This window comes from Anas acuta, chromosome Z, assembly GCF_963932015.1.
Source record: "Anas acuta chromosome Z, bAnaAcu1.1, whole genome shotgun sequence".
NCBI lineage: Eukaryota > Metazoa > Chordata > Aves > Anseriformes > Anatidae > Anas > Anas acuta.
Genome location: NC_089017.1, coordinates 13,012,880 through 13,032,806, shown reverse-complemented (window position 1 = coordinate 13,032,806; position 19,927 = coordinate 13,012,880). Strand labels below are relative to the sequence as shown.

Genomic DNA, 19,927 nt, shown 5'->3' with positions numbered 1-19,927 from the left:
TTTTTTATAAATATTTTTTAATATTTTTTATAAATATTTTTATATTATTTTTTTAAGCTATTATATATGAATAGCTTAAATTCACATTTATGATTTTAATAGTTTTTATTTCATTACTGTTTTGAAACCTACTTAAAGAAAAAAAAAAAAGACTGACATAGTAAGAATTATGAAAAAGCCTGAAGAATTAAGAAGAAGCCTGTGCTCTCTAAATAATGGGCTGCTCATAGGAGTAAGATTATTTTCTTCCTGTTCTTAACCAAGACAGTTTAGATGCTAACAGTTCAAGGTGTCATCGTGTATGGCATTTTTACCAACACTAAGAGGCATTTTTTATCTTGTCATCATTATCAGTGTAGATAAGATAGTTATAAGGGAGGGGGGGTGGGGAAAAGAGAAGTAAAATGATTTACTAATGCTTGTATATAATAACACACTCTTAAGCTTCAGCTGTATAAATCCTTTTCATTGTGTCTGCAGTAAAAGTCTTCAAAAAGCTGCTAGCAGCACAAAGTAAAACAAGAAATATAGGCAATCATAATTTTTCCCCCGTGATCTCAATCAGCTTTACTACTTAGTGATGTTTAATATATCTAGGTTAAGTAAAATCCAGTGAAACGCACAACTTCAGATAGAGACATGGTTAAACTGCCTATTAGCTTACTGCTGCGTTTTCCCTCAATGGAAGTGAGTTCTTCCTCTGCAGGCCAGCAGCTGCTTCTTGCGTGCATGCACATACACAGCTTCCAAACCATGTGGGGCCTATTATCTAGGCAGAGCTGAGCAAGTTCAAGGTTACTTTTTCTTTGCTTTGGATATTGAAGAGAAGGCCTCTGGTATTTGAGTGTCATTTTGCTGAGAATTTTACAGAATCCTCACTCAGACTAGCAATTCTTTCTGCTCTTAAAGAAAAAAAGAAAAAAAAAAAAGCTAATAACACGAATAGTTTCCTATTTTTGGTATTCATTTCTTTCATGTTAATTTGTTTAATGTTTGCAACTAATTAGTTTATTGATTTCATGCAAATGGCTAACTTGCCTTGTGGTTTATGAATGAAGTAAAACCTGAGCAGTGCTTGCTTACTAGAGCTATGCTTTGATGCAGGAGAATTGGTATTTAGGAGTTAAATTGTACTCGGGGGCCCTATGATGGGGGCAATGCTTATGTAATCACTGTCTTGCACTAGTACTTCTCTAGTGCTGTATTCTCTTGGAAGACTTATCCAGAGTGACCTTAAGTGCACCTTCCCCATCAGCAAGGCAGCTGGGAAGGAGGGTGCAGAAAAGAAGAGAAAGAATAATGCTGTACTTCCCTGCAGTGACCAGGAACAATGAATGGAAGAGATGTTGTACTGAGTCACAACTGAGTGTTACAATGTGTGTACACTGCCATGGTCAAAACAATGAAATGTCATTTTGTGTCCCTAGCTGTGCATGAGGCAAGTACTGCTTTGTTCTGGAACAATGATGCATCAGTATTGTGTAACTTTGGGTTCTTCAGCTGGCATCTAAAAGCGAAATGGAAAAGCCCCTAGGAGGGATGATGTGCATAATTAGAGGTAAAACGTATCTCACTGAAATTTAAGTACATACTCTGAGCTCCTTGTTCAGGCTCCATCTGAAGGGCTTACCTCTCTGCTACAGAGATGTTATCTTAAGAAGGCAAATTACTCTCCTCCAAGATATAGCCTAAGGCTATGTCTGGAGCGACCCAGAAAGTGCTTCCAAATTTCCAGGCCGGGGGATGAATCCCAGCTGCTTCTGACTGCGTGTCAAGGAAAGATGTGGCTGCACATGTCCTGTTTTCACAGAACCAGGCTGATGGATGGAAACTACCTTGTGTTCTGATGAGGTCTGTGAGCTGAATGATAGGCAGCTGCAGATCAATATAAAATGCAGTCCTAGCTTTCTGGGATGAGTCCAGCTGTTTCTCTGCCTTGGCTATAATGGAAGGAAATCCCACCTTACTGCAGCTCTTCCAGCTGTATCACAGCATGCTGTAGAGATGCTGGTTCCATGAGGAGATGGATGTTCCTAGGAGCAGACTATGTAGACCAGAGAGTAAATCTGTAACTTGTGTAGTGATCTGCAAGACAAGGTGTGCATTGGGTGCAAAGCATGTGTCTTAAGAGTGCTAATTTGTCCTGAAACAATGTCTTGTTCTTGGCTGGCAGCATACAAATACTCTGTTCCCTTGGTCTGGCAGGATGTCTGTGTATCAGCATTGCATAATTTTAAAGTTTCCTGCCTCAAAACGAAATTTTGTTTTGTCCTGTTCTCAAGAGAAGCTTAGACTGATAAATATTATGAAAATGTAATATGAAAACATAACTGATGGAAGAAACACCTACCCAGGAGATGGCAGCAGAGGGACAGCTGTGAGGGTTGGCAGCCATTGGGAAGCACAGCCCAGCTGCACTGGGCTCCATCTACTGCAAAATACAGGTACTCACTTCTGCTGTAACCCATGAAACTGCAACTGTTGCACAGTAGTGAGGCTTTTAAGTTATTAAACTTTGAACTAAAATCCTGTCTTTTCTTTCAGCTCACTTCTGTAGCTGTTCAAGGAAGTTGTAGTTTTATAGACTATATATCACACAATTCCATCAAAACCATGGGAAAGAGGAAGACTACTAAAACTAGTCATTATTCCACACCAAGCTTTGAAAACTCATCTTTGGGCTCTTCCATTAAATGTTGTCCTGTGCAAGTATTTGAAGAGTGAGTTAAGAATAAATGAATGACAATAAAATATTGTTTCTTGGAATACCTTGTGACTGTTTTTCTTAAAATAAATGATAATAAATAAGTAAACCAACCATCCACACAGTTTGGTCTTAAAAAGTGTTACAAAAGTTAGTATCCTGATATATTCGGTTAGCAGTTCTGTTTTAAAAGTTCCATTACCACTGCTTTGAGGGAAACAGGTAAATACATTACTAAAACTGTTGGCACACCAAAGACTGCCTGTGAAAAATTGTAAATGAGAGCAGAAAGGTTGACTTAAGAGATAGGATTCAGCTTTTCTGAGGCTATGTAAATTATGTACGCTTTATTACCTTTAAAGGTAATGAAAGTAATTACCTTTAAAGGTAATATAAAGTTGAGGTATTTAACTATAGGTTTCAAGATGCATTTTTGTACCTTTAATACACAAGCTTTTGTTGTGCCCCAGTTTTGCATAGAAGACATAATAGACACAAGTCAGCATATAAGGAATCTGGTTTTCAGCTCTGCAAAACACTAAGACTTCCTGAAAGATGGAATTTTGTGCCTTAAGATTTGGGACATTTGACCATAGAATCATTCAGGTCAGGAAAGACCTTTAAGATCATCTAGTCCAACTTTTAACCCAGTGCTGACAGGCCTACCATTAAACTATGCTTCTAGGTTCTACATCCACACGTTTCTAGAAGACTCCAGGGATGGTGACTCAACCGCTTCCCTGGGCAGCCTGTTCCATCCCTTTCAGTAAAGAAATGTTTCCTAATACCAAACCTTAACCTCCCCTGGTGCAACTTAAGGCCATTTTGTGTCATCATATCACTTTGTGCCTGTGAGAAGAACCCTATCCCCACCTTGCTACAACTTCCTGTAAGGTAACTGTGAAGTACAGTAACATCTCCCCTGAGCCTTCTTTTCTCCTGGCTAAACAACTGCAGCTTCCTCAATCGTTCCTCATGAGACTTGTTCTCTAGATGCTTCACCAGCTTCTTTGTGCTTCACTGGACACACTACAGCACCTCAATGTCCTTGTCAAGGTGCAGCCTCCCCAGAGCCTAGGGGGACAATCGCTTCCCTAGTCCTGCTGGCCAAGCTATTTCTGTTCCAAGCCCTGCTGCTGCTGGCCTTGGCCACCTGAGCACACTGCTGGCTCATATTCAGCTGGCTGCTGACCAATACCCCTAGGTCCCTTTCTGCTGGGCAGCTTTCCAGCCGCTCATCTCCCAGCCTGTAGCACTGCTTGGGGTTGTTGTGCCCCAAGTGCAGGACCCAGCACTTGGCTTTGTTGAACCTCATACAGTTGGCCTCAGCCCTTGGTCTGGTCTATCCAGATCCTTCTGTAGAGACTTCCTACTCTCAAGCAGCTCAACACTGGCACCTAACTTGGCATCATCTGCAAGCTTACAGAGGGTGCACTCACTCCCCTTTATCTTTATAAAAAGATAAAATATTATATAATATATAGATATTATAAAAGATATCTTTATATCTTTGACATAAAGATGTCAAAGAGAGCTGGCCCCAGTACTGAGCCTCGGGGGGCACCACTGGTGACCAGCCAAGATCTGGATTTAACTCCATTCAGGACAACTCTTTGGCCCAGCTACCCAGCCAGTTTTTAATCCAGTGGAGCATACACACATCCAAGCCTTGAGCAGCCAGCTTCTTGAGGCGAATGCTGTGGGAAGTGGTGTCAAAAGCCTTGCTGAAGTCTAGGTAGACGACATCCACAGCCTCTCCCATGTCCACTGAGTGTGTCACCTTGTCGTAGAAGGAGATCAGGTCAGTCAGGCAGGACCTATCTTTGGTAAACCCATACTGACTGGGCCTGATCACCTCACTGTCCTCTATGTGCTGCATGATGGCACTCAAGATAATCTGCTCCATGAGCTTTCCTGGCCCCAAGGTCAGACTGACAGGCCTGTTGTTTCCCAGATTCTCCTTCTGGCCCTTGTAGATGGATGTCACATTTGCTAGCCATTGATTTGATACTACGGAATTTTTAGCATGTAGCCATAAAGCATATGAATGCAAGAGATGAGACTGGCAGAAAACAATGTAATTTTAGATTGCAGTGAAGATAACTGGATGTGTATAGGAAGGTCTGGCCCTGGTAAGATTTATCACTGCTGTAGCTGCAATCAGAGCTATCCAAATGCAGTTATTTTGCACTAATGTGAGCTGACAAGTAGTACTATTTACATTACTGGTAGTGTAATACTCATAACCTGAAAGATTTTAAATGCAGCTTCTTTGTAGCAGAGTCATCCCCTTAGGGTTTTTGCTATGTGCTACTGGAACAATGACATATTTGGCCCCATTTTATACAGTGCTTTTTCAGTAGCATTTGTTTTCTTCGGGGTGCTGTTTAAAAATAAATGAGTCTGTGTTCAGCAGTATTCTTGTTTTTATTGTAGTAATGCTGTTAGGCCCTCAGGTAGGCACCACAGAGATACAGTCCCTGCTCCCATAGAGCTTACATGCTAGCTTTCAGAAGTCAGTTTGCTTATAAACTCTCTTGTTCACAAATCTAAATGTAACTTTGAGTTTAGACTTGAATCTAGCACTTCAAGAAGTCAGCAACTAGATTCAGGACCAGAATCAGATATAACTTGAAACTGTTGAAGGTATCCCTGACTTCTCTTCCTGCAAGCACAAACAGAAGCGTTTGCTGAAGCCCAGCATTTCAGAATATTATTTCACCTGTAACATGCTGTTTTAAAAAAGTAAAACTAACAAACAAAACAAACAAAAAACCAGTACAAAATATACATAATATTTCCAGCATTATTTGTGGCTGTGCCAACTTAAAAGTGCAGTAAACTCATCCATTACAAAAACTGTGAACTAGCCATGTAAGTATTAATCATAAAAGAAAAATGAAACTAGTAACTTGAAGTGCTTAAGATACAAAACCTTACGCATTGCAATGCCTTCCCTTTATTTTGGGAGAAGTCTTACTTCCAGGACTGAGGGGGAATCCTGTTGTCTGGGGCAAAAAAAAAAACAGAGTAGACTAGTGAATTGAATCATTGCTGCCCAGCTGATAAACTGTTAAATACCCAAGAAATTGGGTGTCTGCTACTAACCTGTACTTGCCACCTAAGGTGGAAGAAGGAAGTCTAGTGACTGCCTAAATCATTTGTGGTGCAAGCAGAAACAGAAATGAAAGATGTTACAGTCTGCTCCATTGTGAAATTCGCCCTCTGGCCTGGATCGCAATGACCTTAGTTAGGCAGGAGTTTCTCATACATATAGGTGTGCGATTTTGTTTTCTTTCTCACAAGTTTATGCAAAAATTGAGGCAGACAAATTTTTATCATAATTTTTAGGGCATTTGCCTGCAGCGTTCATAACTATAGGTCAGGACCTTATTTTTTAGATCTATAAAATAACGGCTACATTTTTTTTAACTTGTTAAACAATTGTTTTGTTCACAAAATCAGTTGATGGCAACAATCTTATTTGACAGTTAAGATCAGAATCCAGATTATTTTTCAGAATGTCAAAAAACAAAACCAAACAACAACAACAAAAAAAACACACCTCAAAATGTGTAACCTTTCATAGATACAAAATAAACCCAAAACACAAAATTATACTGAGCACAATGCAGCTGTCACTGCAAATGAAGCTGTTATTTGCCAGAGACTGGCTGGCCCATGAGTGATTAAAAAAGACTGAATGAAACTTTCAAATATGCTCACATCTAATTTTTGAAAAGTCCCTCAGAAAATAATTTGAAAGGTGCCTAGTCATACTGACAAACTAGGTTTGGGGGAATGAAAACATGACTTCAGGTTCTGAGTCAGTTAGACACATTTAAATGTTTTACTCTTCAAGTAAATCACCTTGAGTCAGAAACAATCTTACTTGCATGGCAGCATCCATAAAAAGACAACACACGCATTTTGTCTCACCACGGAACATATGTATAATTGCCAGAGTGAAAGGCAGACAAAAGGCCAAATCCCCTGACTGTTAACCAGTCTTACAGCATAGGATTTTGTGAGACCGACCTTTCATTAAAACCGGCCAGCATGTGATAAATTTGACGTGTGTAACTTACACAAAGTCAACCATGTGTGCTCAGAGTTTATTCTGTGCACTACAGTACTTTACTGTATAAAGTATAAGTTAGCTTCTTCAAGACACGAAGACGTGGGACCAAATAAAACATGACAGGTAAGAAGGTCATACTCAACTTTGGTCTCTTGGAGGGCACTGAGATGCTAAAAAAAAAAAAAAAGTGCAGTACACAGTTTATAGAGCTTAGGTCTTCTCTGTCTTCTGTCCTAACAAGTGCATAGTTCCTCAGTCATTATCCCCTTTAATTCACTTCATGCTCTTGGTCTTGCAAAATCTTCTAGTACAGAAATAAAGGCAAGATCTTGAGTCTCTTCCCTACTTATGTCAAAAGCCAAACTGATGTCAGAGTGACTGCGCGTGTAAAGCCCAGTGTAACAGTATTGGTAGTGCTCCTCTAGTTGATATTTGAAAAAAGTCATAATATGGCAGAGAACACGGTGTAAGTGGTTATTAAATTCATATTTTCTTCTCGGAGACAGTATGCAGAATGCAGTTATATGTATCATTTGGCAATATTTAAAAAAAAAAACAAACCACAGTGTACTTCAGTATTTTGTGACCATAATGCAAGGAATTTGGTGGTATTTTGGAACAGTATGCCTGTCCATTTGTTCTATAGCACACACAGACATCTTCATACACAGTTCCCACTTCATAGAATAATTAAGACAAAGGTTTACTGGTGCAAATCATTTCTCTAAAACAATAAGGATGGAGCTAGTCAATGAAAAAATGAGTTTTCTTCTCCCAGTCTGGAAGTGGTATTCACCACACATTCATCATCAACTTAATAGAAAGTGTCCTTTACACATATGGTATTTGTCAACTGAATTACGAACTGATGCTGTTCCACAATAATCTGAAATAAATTGCTGTGTTTCACTCTGCAGTGGATCAGAAGTGTTGCTGGCACAATATGTTACTGTAAACTCCGGACCTGCCAGTTCTAAAGGCTAAGTTTGTTTGAAAAGCAAAAATATACAAGAAAAGGCACTATAAATCATTTTTTGAAAAAACAAACAAACTGTCCTGCAGTTACTCTCATAATAGAGTAGAATCTGTAAAATATTTTCATCTATAAAAAAGACACTTTAATTAAAAATGTTTAAATGTTATTAAGCTTTAAGGCACTCTAGCTGAAGAACTGATTGTATCACAACTTCTGTTGGTGGCTCAGATCTCCTCTCTTTACACAGGTAACTCTTCATCTTCAGTCTTTGTCCTTTGTGAGTTCTGTAATTTCATCAATATCTTCTATATCCTGTGTCATTTTTTCATACTGTCTCTTGAAGAAGCCAACCTGTGAGAAGTATTAAAATAACACGGTCACAATCAGTCATCAATAGTTATATTTCCTGGTTAATCTAAACAGTACTATGGTAGAAGTGCATGATGCATGCATGTGCACACATACAGTGTTTGATTTGTAAATGATTCCTAACTGTAAAGTGAAAGAAGCTGGACCTTAAACTCCTGCCTGGTACCACAAATGCCAAAACAGCAGTGCTGAGTAGCCAGTTGTCTCCCTGCCAAGGTACAGGGATCTCTAAGCTTCCTTGGTGTGCCAGGACTTCAAGAGCCAATGCTCTGGCACACACAAAAACTTTTCCCTCCCCCTTATCTAGATACCCTTTATAAATCACTTTTTGCCCTCACCCTTCTCTTTTTTTGTCTGTCCAGCGTATGTCCTCTCCTTGCTTATGTTTCCCATCCTTGCCCACTCAAAACATGAGAGTTCAGAGCCCAGTTGGTGAATTGTGGAGGGAGACAGGCAGTGTCAAAAGACAAAAATGCTGCTGCCCTCATTTTGTGCCATTGGCAGCCCATTTATCATTTCATGTTGCTAATTTCTATGGTGACTCACTTCAGAATTTTGATTTTAAAAGCATTTCTAAATGCTCCCATCAAGTGTGCAATGCCAATGCAATGTTATTCTTACTACCAAACTGTGTGTGCAATTTTGTTCAGCAGAATCGAGATTCCAAAGAAAATAGCCCAAATGTATTTATCGCTTTCTGCTTTTCTTTTTAAGTATATAAACACCTACTTACTTTCCATAAAACAGCAACCAGTATTAACAGCAAGAGGAGTCCAGCCAATATACTGCCAATCACAACACCAATGGGTATCTCAGCTTTCTCATCTGGCTTCATTACTGTAACTGGGATCTAAAAGCAGAGAGATTATGCATTAAGGGTTAATGTTAACTGCACGTTAAGTAGGATTTGTAAACCAAATACTTATCAAGAATAGCTGTGCTGCATGCATTCCAGGATCAATGACTGGAACATGCCAGGGAACTGCAAACCTTTCAGTGGTGTTCATAAACACCTGCTTTCACCACAGTAGCACAGAGCAGTGCCATTTAACCATTAGGGACCCTCATCACTCTTGGCTATACACAACAGGCAGAGAAGCAATCTCTTCCTTTCAGCTTTCTGCCTTTCCAAGAAAGAGTTCTTTCACAGTTGTCCCCACAATACATGGACACCCTACCACTAGGTAAACCACAGATTCTTCAGTGCAGGCTGGGAATAGCCTTGCCCCATCTGCTCAGAACAGACAGTTCTCCTGCATCAGCTAGAGAAGAGCTACTTCCAGCTGAGTGTTTACAGAGTCCATTATTTGTGGTGGGCAACCGTAGGAGGCAATACTAATCGGAGGCCAGACACCACCATGCAGTCACTGTGGCTGCTCAAATTTCTTCCCTCCTGCCTGGCAGTACCACCTCAGTCTCCTTTGTCTGCTGTTCCTGCCTTCCTGGAAACCACAAAACAGCTTGCTAGTCTTCTCGTGTTAATCTGTGTTCTCCTGAGTTAATTTTATGGATTTGCAGTAAGATGTATGGGTCAAACAGGAGTGCTTCTAGCACACCTGTGCTTCCTGAGCAATACTAGAGAGCTCACAGAACAGCATAGTGTCTGTAAATTCATTTTCAGGTGATACTGTATCTAGTTACATTGAGAATAACCAACTGTATAGTTACATCTAACACAGTTGCTCAGGGAGATATTGCTCTAATATTTATGAACTGTCAAATCTTTGGATTTAAGCTTGGAATGACATGCATTTAGCATGAAGACTTTTTTTTTCTTTCCTGAAACATGATAAAAGAAGTCATGTTGGTTTACTTTCTTCGGGTTGCTTGCTCAGTGCATTTGTCTGGTGTAATTTAATCCTAAACTTTCTGGGAAACTTGCACTGAACTGACATCTTGGTGATTTAAGTCATTTCTGCTGGAAGGCTCTAATGTTGTGTTAGTTGTGGCTATATGTATTCATTTCACTGAGGCAGGCTGGCTTTAGGTATTTTCTAACAGAATAGCTGTAATGATGATTGTAGCAGGTTAATGTTATGTCCTCCAGCTGGCAGTCTTTCCCAACTTGGAAAAAAACTGAAAGCTTTTACGCACAAATATCAAGCAGCTTCCCCACCTAGAATCACATTAATTTATTTGACTACATGTCAATCCAGCTCATCGAAATTATATAAAAAAAAAACCACAGTGTAATTTCTATGTGCAGCCTGCCTAGTAATGCTTTCTGTATTAGATTAACAGGGAAGTGGCACTACTGGAATGGTAAATCTATGCCTAAGAACAAATGTCTTCCTTAAAGTCAAACTGTGGTCAGTAAGACACTGTGGCTGGAATTCACCTCATCTAACACTGTGTCTACCTACAAGTTAGCCCTTGGCTTCCAATGGAGAAGGATGGCCTTTTTTTAGGGCACAATTCATTTTCTGATTTTTAGCAGCACCTTTGAGATGAATGGCATCTCAAAAATACCTATTCTTTCTATTGATTAGGGTTTATAGGAGTACTAACTCTTGTGTGGATATCTAATGTAGTTACTAAGATGGATTAATCCTACCACCTCAGTAGGAAATAAACTCAGATTGATACTGCACTGTCCCATTCCAATTAAGTGTGAAAGGGCAAAAAGTGGGTACCACTCTGTGCTCCCAAGCACTGTGTGCAGTGCTGGGTACTTGCACCATCTCTGGAGTGGCAAAGGAAACTGCCCTAGGGAGAGTGTATGGTACTCTGCCATTTGTCAGCTGGCATATTTGCCAAGAGTCTTCACAGGGCAAGAGGCTGTCGAGTAAGAATGAGACTGTAAACTTCACTAAAACACATTGTGTTTCTTAGGAACCCCGTGGATTACTTTCAGGGTCTGCTCAGCCACTGCCTCAGAGCTGTAGAAGTCCCAGCTGCAGATCATAGAATCCTTTAGGTTGGAAAAGACCTCTCAGATCATCAAGTCCAACTGATGTTTTAATGGCTGGCTGAGGAACTACCTATTATTTGTCATCTAACTTAAGTAAGAGTAATTTGAATAGCTGAATTCTGGTGCTCCTGGAATCACCAAAAGCAATGCTGGAAATGTAAATTTGGTAGTATCATGGTCAATTTGGTAGTATCATGGTCCAACCAAGGAAAAATACACAGTGAGCTATTTAAAAAATCTGTACCATAAGTGGAATATTTGTATTGTATGTTAATGAGTATCATATCCTAGCAGAAGCAGTATCATGTCACAAAACAGAGACACTCAGCAGACTTCAAATACAGGTGTGTAATTTTTCTACAAAAAAAATGGCATTAGTTCCAGGCCTATGCATCTATTTCCTTTCCTTCTTCAGGGTTTGTAGGTTTCCTAGGATAGAAGGGTCTGTTTAGAGGTTCCTTGAAATAATAAAATAAAAATAAAATTTCTCCATGAGAAAATACTGAAAAAATAGTACTGGAATATAGTCTTATTTCCACATTCAGATCAGCTGGTCAGTAACTGTCTTGGTACACACTTAACTGAATTTTCCACTGCCTGTGAATGGACTATACTAGACACTATCACAGTCTCCCTTACTAATTTGTATTTTGGTCTTCCAAGGACTTGGTTATTTTTTATGGGTGAAAGAGGCTGGTAACTCCTGTAAAAATAAATCTAAACTTAGTCTTGCAAATGGAAGAGTGTCACTTTCTAGATAAGTCAGGAGAACAAGGTATTTTATTGTTATTATTACAACAGCCCAGCGAAAATGTATTCTTAAGCACTTATCCCTGGGAAAAGGATTCTAAACTAGCAAAGTGGTAGTTTGGTGACTTTTCATAAGATTAGCTGTGTCCATATTGTCCATATGCAGCCATTCCATATGCAAAAATGCTCCTCAGTCTTTCATGAATGAGATTAAGCATACTTGCTGGAGAGCTGTACAAAACATCTGTCTACAAACATCAAACTAAATACACTTAACAGAAGACTATAAAACGGATTTGCTAGAATGTTTCCCAGAGCTCATATATCTACAGCAATTAATTCTGTTGGAGAAAGAAGTCCAAATTTTGATCTTTTCATGCACAGAAAACTGAATGAGTTTCAGAACTTTTCAGCTGAGTTTTGCTGATAGTTCTCCTATCTATTTAAAATCTGCAGGTTTTAACCGTCTTGTTTATATAGCAGTCAGTTGAAATTAAAACATGTTAGTAACTTAAGGGAGTTTGTATATAACCAAAAGGATACATTAGTTCAACATACTCAGATGTCATCAGAGCTTGTAATTTGCTATGTACTGCTAAATGACACTGAAAATTACATGTTATCAGTTTAATTCAAGAAAAGAGAGATTGAAAAAGTCTACTTATACTTCACTTACAGTTAGGGTATTCTCTCCAATTATAAATAAATCAGTGTTATGTGTATTGATTTCTGCCTCTGCGGAGAGTTGCAATGTCTGGAAAGTTGACTGAAAGAGAAGATTAAGAAAAAAACAACTGTAAAGCTCTGTTACAGGACAACTCATTAGAATATAGACATCCTAAAGTAATTATCTTGTTTTGAAATGAAGTCTTCAGAACCAGAAGAAATTCACAGTAAGAAAATTAAGAAAATTAAAATGATATTTCTTTTATTTGTCCCAAGATAAAGTGCATACGGAAGTAATTATGTATCAGTAATACAGACTTAATTTTGCTATTTTTATTAACTTTTCCTCTTTAACAAATAGTTCAAACAAAATAGAAGAATTGGATCATATACCCATTTTTACAGTCATTTCAAATCTGTGGCTTCTGCTAGCTGAGAAGAGATAGGGAAAAATATAACGGTGAGAAAGGGAGAAATCTCTCTGGCCTTTGAAAGAAATGGAAATTGGATGTTCTTTCCCTTCTCTTCCCCCCTCACCTCTATCCAATGCTTCTCTGTTTTTCCTCATTTATTTTTTCCTACCATGGCTTGTTCCTCTCCACTAGTCAAACTCTGACATCATGCCCTCAGCTTAAACAAAGACAACAAAAATCTAGGCCAATTCCCAATTGAAATGAGATCTTATGCCAGATACCACTTCCTCTGCAAATGTATCCAGAGGCAGAGGAGCACGGCTGTGCTTATTCTGCCATTTCAGTGTTGGTCTTAAACCCATGCCTTAGGCTTGGCGATTCCTGATTCCCACAGGACCGCTGAGAACAGATTCAGGTTATGGGAGCACTAGCCAGCCATTCTAGAAGCAGTGAGTGCTTTGTCTTTTTGCCATATATCTGCAGTTGGTTCTAAAAAGCCTACAGCCACTGGCAGGACCAGGCATGGTGGACTTGACAGAGGGAACATGAGCTACCAAGGCACTGAATTGACTGTGCAGGTTACCGCTACCTGCATAAGTAGTCTGTCCTGCATTCCTACATATGTAGAAACCTGCTTATGCATGATTCAAAGCACCTTGCTGATTCCTAAACACATCTTTCTTTGCTTTGATTAGCAGGTATCAGCAAATCTGCTGTTTTCTCCTTAGGCAATGATTGATAACCACTAAATAACAAGGCTATGATGTGCATCATTGAGTGCTTGCAAGGGTATTTGCACTGACAATCAAACAGAAAACAAAATAGAAAACAAAATGGAAGATGAGAGGAGAACTAGAACATTCAGTCTTCCCATCTCCCAGTGGAAAACAAATTGTTTCCATGCACTGTCTTGTGAGGGTAGCAACCTTTTACTCAGGCCTCCACCTTCTGCATATCTATCAGCACTAACAAATGTTCTTGACCCAGCTGACTTGAAAAACACCATCTTTAAAGACAGGCAGATGCTTTTCTTCACACACTTGCATAAGTATATTACATTATCAACCTGACCTTTTCCTTTAAGTGCTGAAAGATGAAGCTGACAACAATCCTGCTGTTCAATGTCAATACCTGCCATCAGACTCGCCAGACAGACTAATGAGACTGCGTCATGTTCCTGATGCTCTGTGCAAGCCTAGGACAGTTTGGTTGGTTGCCTAGCTTAGGAGCCAACATAGTCTCATTTCAGAAGTCTGGTAATTCAAGATGATTTATATTCTGGAGGACACATTATGATTTAAAATGGGAAAGTCAAGGTTTTATTGATGCATATTTTTAAGCATCCTCTAGCTCTTTAAGCAAGGAATGTTTCCTTGACACCAACTCTGATAAAAACAAAAAGTCAATTTAAAATAAAAATCTACACCTTCTCTAACAAATATAACTGGCAGCACCAATAGGTTTTTCGTATTTTGATGCGACTTAAAATGATCACTATGTAGCCTATGACATTCAAAAGCTAAAAGCAACATTATTTTCCAGGCTATGACTATACTCTGCTCTGCTGTCCTACATCGAATTTTGTGGAAACTCTAGTTCACCTTAAATGAATTTAACAGATGCAGAAAATGTTTTTATAGCTATGAAGGTCTGTATTATCACTGTATTTTCTTAGAGTTTGTCCTGGACTGAAATTTGCAGTTCTGTTACGCTGCCTCACTTTTTTATTCAACTTTTCAATCTGGAAAAGCACAATAACATAAAAGAGTATCTTTCTAGATTGGAAAGTTCTCTTTAATGAACTTTAAAAAAATACCAGGAACTAGGAAATACTTGGGTATTGGTTCCTTCATGAAGAAGCAGGTGATACTCACAGCAGCAAAAGTACCATTCCAGATCCGGGTGGAGACATTCACAAAATACTCTCCTTTCAGCACAAGGTCTTCCAGTTTGCATGTGATGGTACTGCACTTTGCATTTTTACAGTTCTTCCAGGGAAAACAGCAAGGAGAGACAACAGCATGTGTTAAAAAGTACACTGTAACAATAGGTCCTTTAATATCCAGTTTAAAATTTTACTATTCTGTGCCTGCAAATTGAGTGCTTGCACACAGTGAAGAACATGTAGTGCTGCTTCAATCTAAGACAGATGCAGGATGTGTGAGAATATCCACAGGAGGCACTCCTGCACTGTGAGTGAAAAACGCCATGGCCACCACAGCCATCCCCACAGGTACAGCAGTAATTATCAGCTCTGCACCCCTGTCCTGCGGTAATGCAGACCTGACATGTACTCACCATTTCTTTCAAAGCTCTGAAATTCTCTTTCTTGAAGGATGCAGAGTAAGGTCTTTTTCCTATTTGCAGTGGATTTATCTGAGCTTGACAAGTAACACCTCTGGCCTAGGAAAGGGATGGCAGGAATTAAACTGGTTGACCTTGTACTCCAAAATGTACAGTTGTCATAACAATATATACTTCTGATGACATGGTGGCTGTGAAATTATAGGTTGTGAATTATGTAATACTGGGTGATTTTGGAATCTAACAGACTATGTATTTTAATCAGAATTAAACTACTCTTATAAATTCCCCCCCCCCTAGACTAAATTGAAAGTTTTGTCCTGATCTAAAAATTCCATTTTTACTATTGTCTTCCCAGGATCTTGGAGAACCACCTAATTCCAGGGTCATATGAAAAGTCAGCTGTGGACTGTACAGATAATTGGCATCTGCTAAGGAATAGACTGGTGTACAGTTGATGTTGTGGTCCCCCCCCATCCCTTTGTAGGAAGGGGCATGGGGCATACAGAAATGGCAGGGATTATCTGAATCTCAGATACACTGTGAAGGAAATAACTGATGTAAATGGTGCTGGTTAAAACCCCCAAACATATCAGCTTATATAGTGCAGTTCTTCACCTGATCTGTGTCAATTGCAGTAAGGTACATCAATGGGTTGTCTTTGTTGGTCAGCTCTGGAAGAAGGATTTTCACAGTTGCCATCTTCACAGGAATTCCTCCTGTTGTTACCTGCAAAATAAATAGCTCACAATTAATTTAGCAATACTTTTATACACATGAAGTATTTGGTATAACAAGAAAATCAGAAATCACAGACGATTATGGAAGAACTGGATTCCTTTTGCATCAATGTTTTTGTATTGTCACATTTACTGGGGTAAACAATGAAATTATGCCCTAGTGGAAAGCATACTCTATAGCTTCAGGCCCCTACCTGTTTCCTTAGCAAAGCTCTTATTATCTGCATTAAATATTTTTTGAAAAGCAAAAATTCTACAACAGCCAACAGGCTTTTACAAAAGCAGTTACAAGAATATAAAGGGAATATAATTAAAGTTTCTTCCATGTTGCATATATGTATCTTTTTTTTTTTTTTGAGCTGTGTAATAAATGCTGTGATCTGGCTAGTTCCTGCATCTTGTTTGAGCACTTAACCCTTGCCAAACTTCCAATTTCAAAGTCCAAGCTTGCAGAGACTTGGTTTCCTTTATCAAGTGAGCAGAAGACAAATTAGCTCTGTGAACAAATAGTGTAAGCTGGCCTGAAGTTAATATTAACTCTCTTCCAAATACGTAAACACTGCAGTACCAATCCCTCCACCATTCTACTTAAGTTCAAATTTCATTTCTGACCTCATGAAGATTGTAAAGATTTAATCCCTCCTGCTATTTGCAATTTTCTTCCCCTATTTGACTGATTCAAAAGCATCAAAATCAGATAGTGAAAACAGAAGCATTTTTTTTCAACTGCGTTTTGGGACCCAGCTGCAGGCGGAGGTAATGCAGCTTCTCAAAACAGAAACAGAAACATTTACTAACCTTAACTGAGAAGTTGAATGCGGGGCCAATATCTTCAAAATTATTCACAGTGGAAGGAATGTTATGACCAGAGTATACTTCATAGAAGTTGAGGTTGGCAAGCCTAGTTAAAAACCATAAAACAATACATTTCAGTTTGGCAGCTATTTTGAAAACATATGTAACTGAATGTGCTTTGGTTTGTTCTAAGTTTGTGAATCAGGTCAGAATTATAATTGCAGGAAAATCAGTCACTTGTACTGCTGTTTGAACTTTAAAAATTTAGTTAAGAAAATAAGTACTATACTGAAGCCCAAAGCCAACTGAGCACATGAAGACAGCAGGGCAGCATGAGATGTAGGTTCTGTTCAAACTCGTGCTTGGCAAGTGCATCTAGAACCCTATTGCAAGCTCCCCTCCCAGGCAGAAATTACAACTTTTGGCCCTAATGCCCTGTGCTACAAGTGGGTTTGTTTCCTCACTGCCTGGGTGTGGAAACACACAGCACCCTGTTTGTATGCATGCCACATACCTTACAGCCCTCAGTCTGCTCTCATCCACTTTCTTAATTGCTATTGTTTTTATCATTCAAAATTTCTAAAGTAATGTGAAGGTGGTTGCAGCCCACTATATCATGAAATTACAAGTGTGAGATGGAAAAACAGGTTGTGAGGGCCTGTGGATGCTCAAGGGGTTCAACCAGGTGAGCCTGTGCTCAAAGACAACAGAAACATCCCTGTGTAGTTAATTGCATCCATGTGCTCCTTGTGACCACCTACTACTGCTGAACCACTCCATAATCTTTTTGGTGTTCATCCTACAGGAGGCTTAGTTGAGTAGTTTTGAACACGAAAAGCTAGCGAGTGAGTTAACAAGGAGCTATCATGACTCCTTACATCAGCTCTTCATGTAGCACACAGCACAGATCCCTTCTGTTTGGCAATGCAGCTGTATCCAGTTAATCTGGGTAACACCTGTGTACACAATCCCAAACTAATGTGTGCAGTCTCAAAGAGATGTTTTCTGATCAGTTGTGTTCTTCCATACTGTTTCAGGAATCCTTCTCATTTCTTCATGCTTCCTCCCAAGGGCCCTTTCCTCAAAGACCCTCCTGACAAGGTGTGCTAGGAAAGCCCCCATAAAGCATTTTCTGCTTCCTTACTGCTCAAATATCCAGCCTTTCTAGTTTACATGGTATCAGATTCCTTGTCCTCGCAGAAGTCACTGATAAGACTGATTCCCACCTCTGAAAACCCAGATCTGGAGATTTTTCACTAGAAAAGCCTATCTTCAATGAGTTGACACTTTTTTCTCAACCCTTGTAAATTAAAAAGTTAGTTATTTGCTAAATTACCTGCCTCAGGAAGGAGCTATTTCCAGATAGATATTTCCTAAGTGTTAGAGGGTGTATGAATGAGCTATCTCCAAGGGAAGCACTAAAAATTGTGCATTGGCTTAATGTGTACTTCCTTTAAGCTGGCTCATCACCAAAAATAACTAAAATCTTTTTTCCAACTCTAGAGATTCCTTCATGCCCTGACTTGCATATGAAATTGCATTTTCTCATACTTCAGGAGATGCATCTGAACTTGAAACAATATTTTATCTTGAGTAACTCTTTTACATGCTCTCTGCCTGGTCTTTTCTGAAGCACTGAGCTTCTGTTCTTAGTGCTCAGTTAAATTAAATTTGCTGATTAAATTTGCACTTTTTCAAATTTCTCAGGAACTACTACTTAAGTTGGTGTGATAGGCACCCACTCAGATGCTTCTGTAGTCTCTGCGCTGCTGCTAACTTGAATAATAAAAATCTCTTCTGCTGATGTCTCATGTGACTTTCCCAGTTAGTTGAAAGAACTTGCATCACTAACCTAAATACATGCATTTAAGCAACTTAAAAAATCTGAAAAATTCTGCAAGACTATAATTGGTGCACCCAACTGTGGTGAATCCCGGGCCTGATAATATTTTGAAACTGCTACTGCAAGTTAAAATCAGCTTCTGTACTGTGGGTCCATATTTGTGCCACGACCTGAGCTAGTTCTTGTGGTTACAGTGGCCTTTGAACGTTTGTTTCCTAAATTCTGTATAGCTTCCTCTTTTTCACTCTTCTGTCATGGTTTGAGCAATTGCTGTTTGTTTTCTACCATTTTGCATTTGTTAATTTTGGAATGCTTTGGGAGGTAAAGGTCTTTTTTTCCACTAACAGTGACTAAGTGCATCAGATATAACTAAATATTATATCCTACAAATCCAGCAATTAGGAAAGATGAACACATTTTTTTCTTTGATGGAAAGTAAAATATTCTATCTTAAACTAAGAGTCAAATCAGTATATTTTTGTTTCATTTGTAATTTTGGATAAACTGTAACTGGAATTATTCTTGTCTAGAACTGTAACAGATTAATTATTAATTTCAGTACATCCAAAAACACTGGATATTTCAAGGGCTGAAGATAAGAAGTTTCAAGGGCATGAAATTCTCATTCTCCTTAATGTTCTTTGCTGAGAGAGGTATGGATTTGAACTGGAATGTTTTGTTTTGTTCAGTTTTGATCTGTTTAACTTCAGATTTGATCCAATTTCAGTAACATCTGAGAACCAGAGACTGATCCTGATATAGCGTATACTAATTTTATTATCAAAACCATAGGCAGTGTTTGAGTTTTATACATATTCCACCCATGTGAGCATCTGATCACCTGTAACAATTGTACAATGGTAAACATGGATCCCTAATTTCTTACTACATATTCTATAAATTTTTATGTGTAAGATTACTGGAAGAACATGAAGTTCTGCTGTTGTTGACAATATAAAAATTTCTTATGAATTCCCAAATAAAAATAAGTTTCAGTATATTATCAGTGGTCTTTCAGGACTGTTACTATATTCTAATGTCTTTGAAGGAAATGACAATGACTTTTTCCATTATTCAACATACCTTGTGAAGTGAATTTCTGCATCATACCGCAAAGGAATTGATAAGCTGATCTGGTTGTCCTGTTCTTGCTCTTCATTGCTTTCACTGTTCAACAAAACACATTTAAGTCAGGTGTTACAATATTATTTTGAACAAATATTGTATTAATACAAAATTTGCTTCCATAAAATTATATACTTTACCTCAAGGCATGAAAACTTAGAACTGCCATATTCTGAAGATTTTTCAGGTTAAAATCAAAACTAATATCAAAAGATACCTGCGGAAGAGACAAGAACACCAAGAACACTTA

At 38.7% G+C, this 19,927-nt stretch overlaps 1 protein-coding gene across 3 annotated transcripts in view; it reads right to left on the bottom strand.

The window, feature by feature from the left end:
• Positions 1 to 5,112: 5,112 nt before the first annotated feature.
• The window catches only part of ITGA2 (integrin subunit alpha 2), a 67,471-nt gene continuing 52,656 nt past the window's right edge, over positions 5,113 to 19,927 (bottom strand). For 2 of the 3 annotated variants that reach the window (XM_068666903.1, XM_068666904.1), the window contains 9 exons: positions 19,818 to 19,894; positions 19,636 to 19,719; positions 16,713 to 16,815; positions 15,793 to 15,903; positions 15,169 to 15,273; positions 14,745 to 14,858; positions 12,468 to 12,557; positions 8,864 to 8,980; positions 5,113 to 8,112 (listed from right to left, as the gene is read on the bottom strand). In XM_068666903.1, coding sequence (XP_068523004.1) covers positions 8,023 to 8,112; positions 8,864 to 8,980; positions 12,468 to 12,557; positions 14,745 to 14,858; positions 15,169 to 15,273; positions 15,793 to 15,903; positions 16,713 to 16,815; positions 19,636 to 19,719; positions 19,818 to 19,894 — 891 coding nt within the window. In that variant the 3' untranslated portion in view covers positions 5,113 to 8,022. The remainder of the gene's footprint in view (positions 8,113 to 8,863; positions 8,981 to 12,467; positions 12,558 to 14,744; positions 14,859 to 15,168; positions 15,274 to 15,792; positions 15,904 to 16,712; positions 16,816 to 19,635; positions 19,720 to 19,817; positions 19,895 to 19,927) is intronic. The other variant, XR_011091149.1, reaches the window with a different exon arrangement.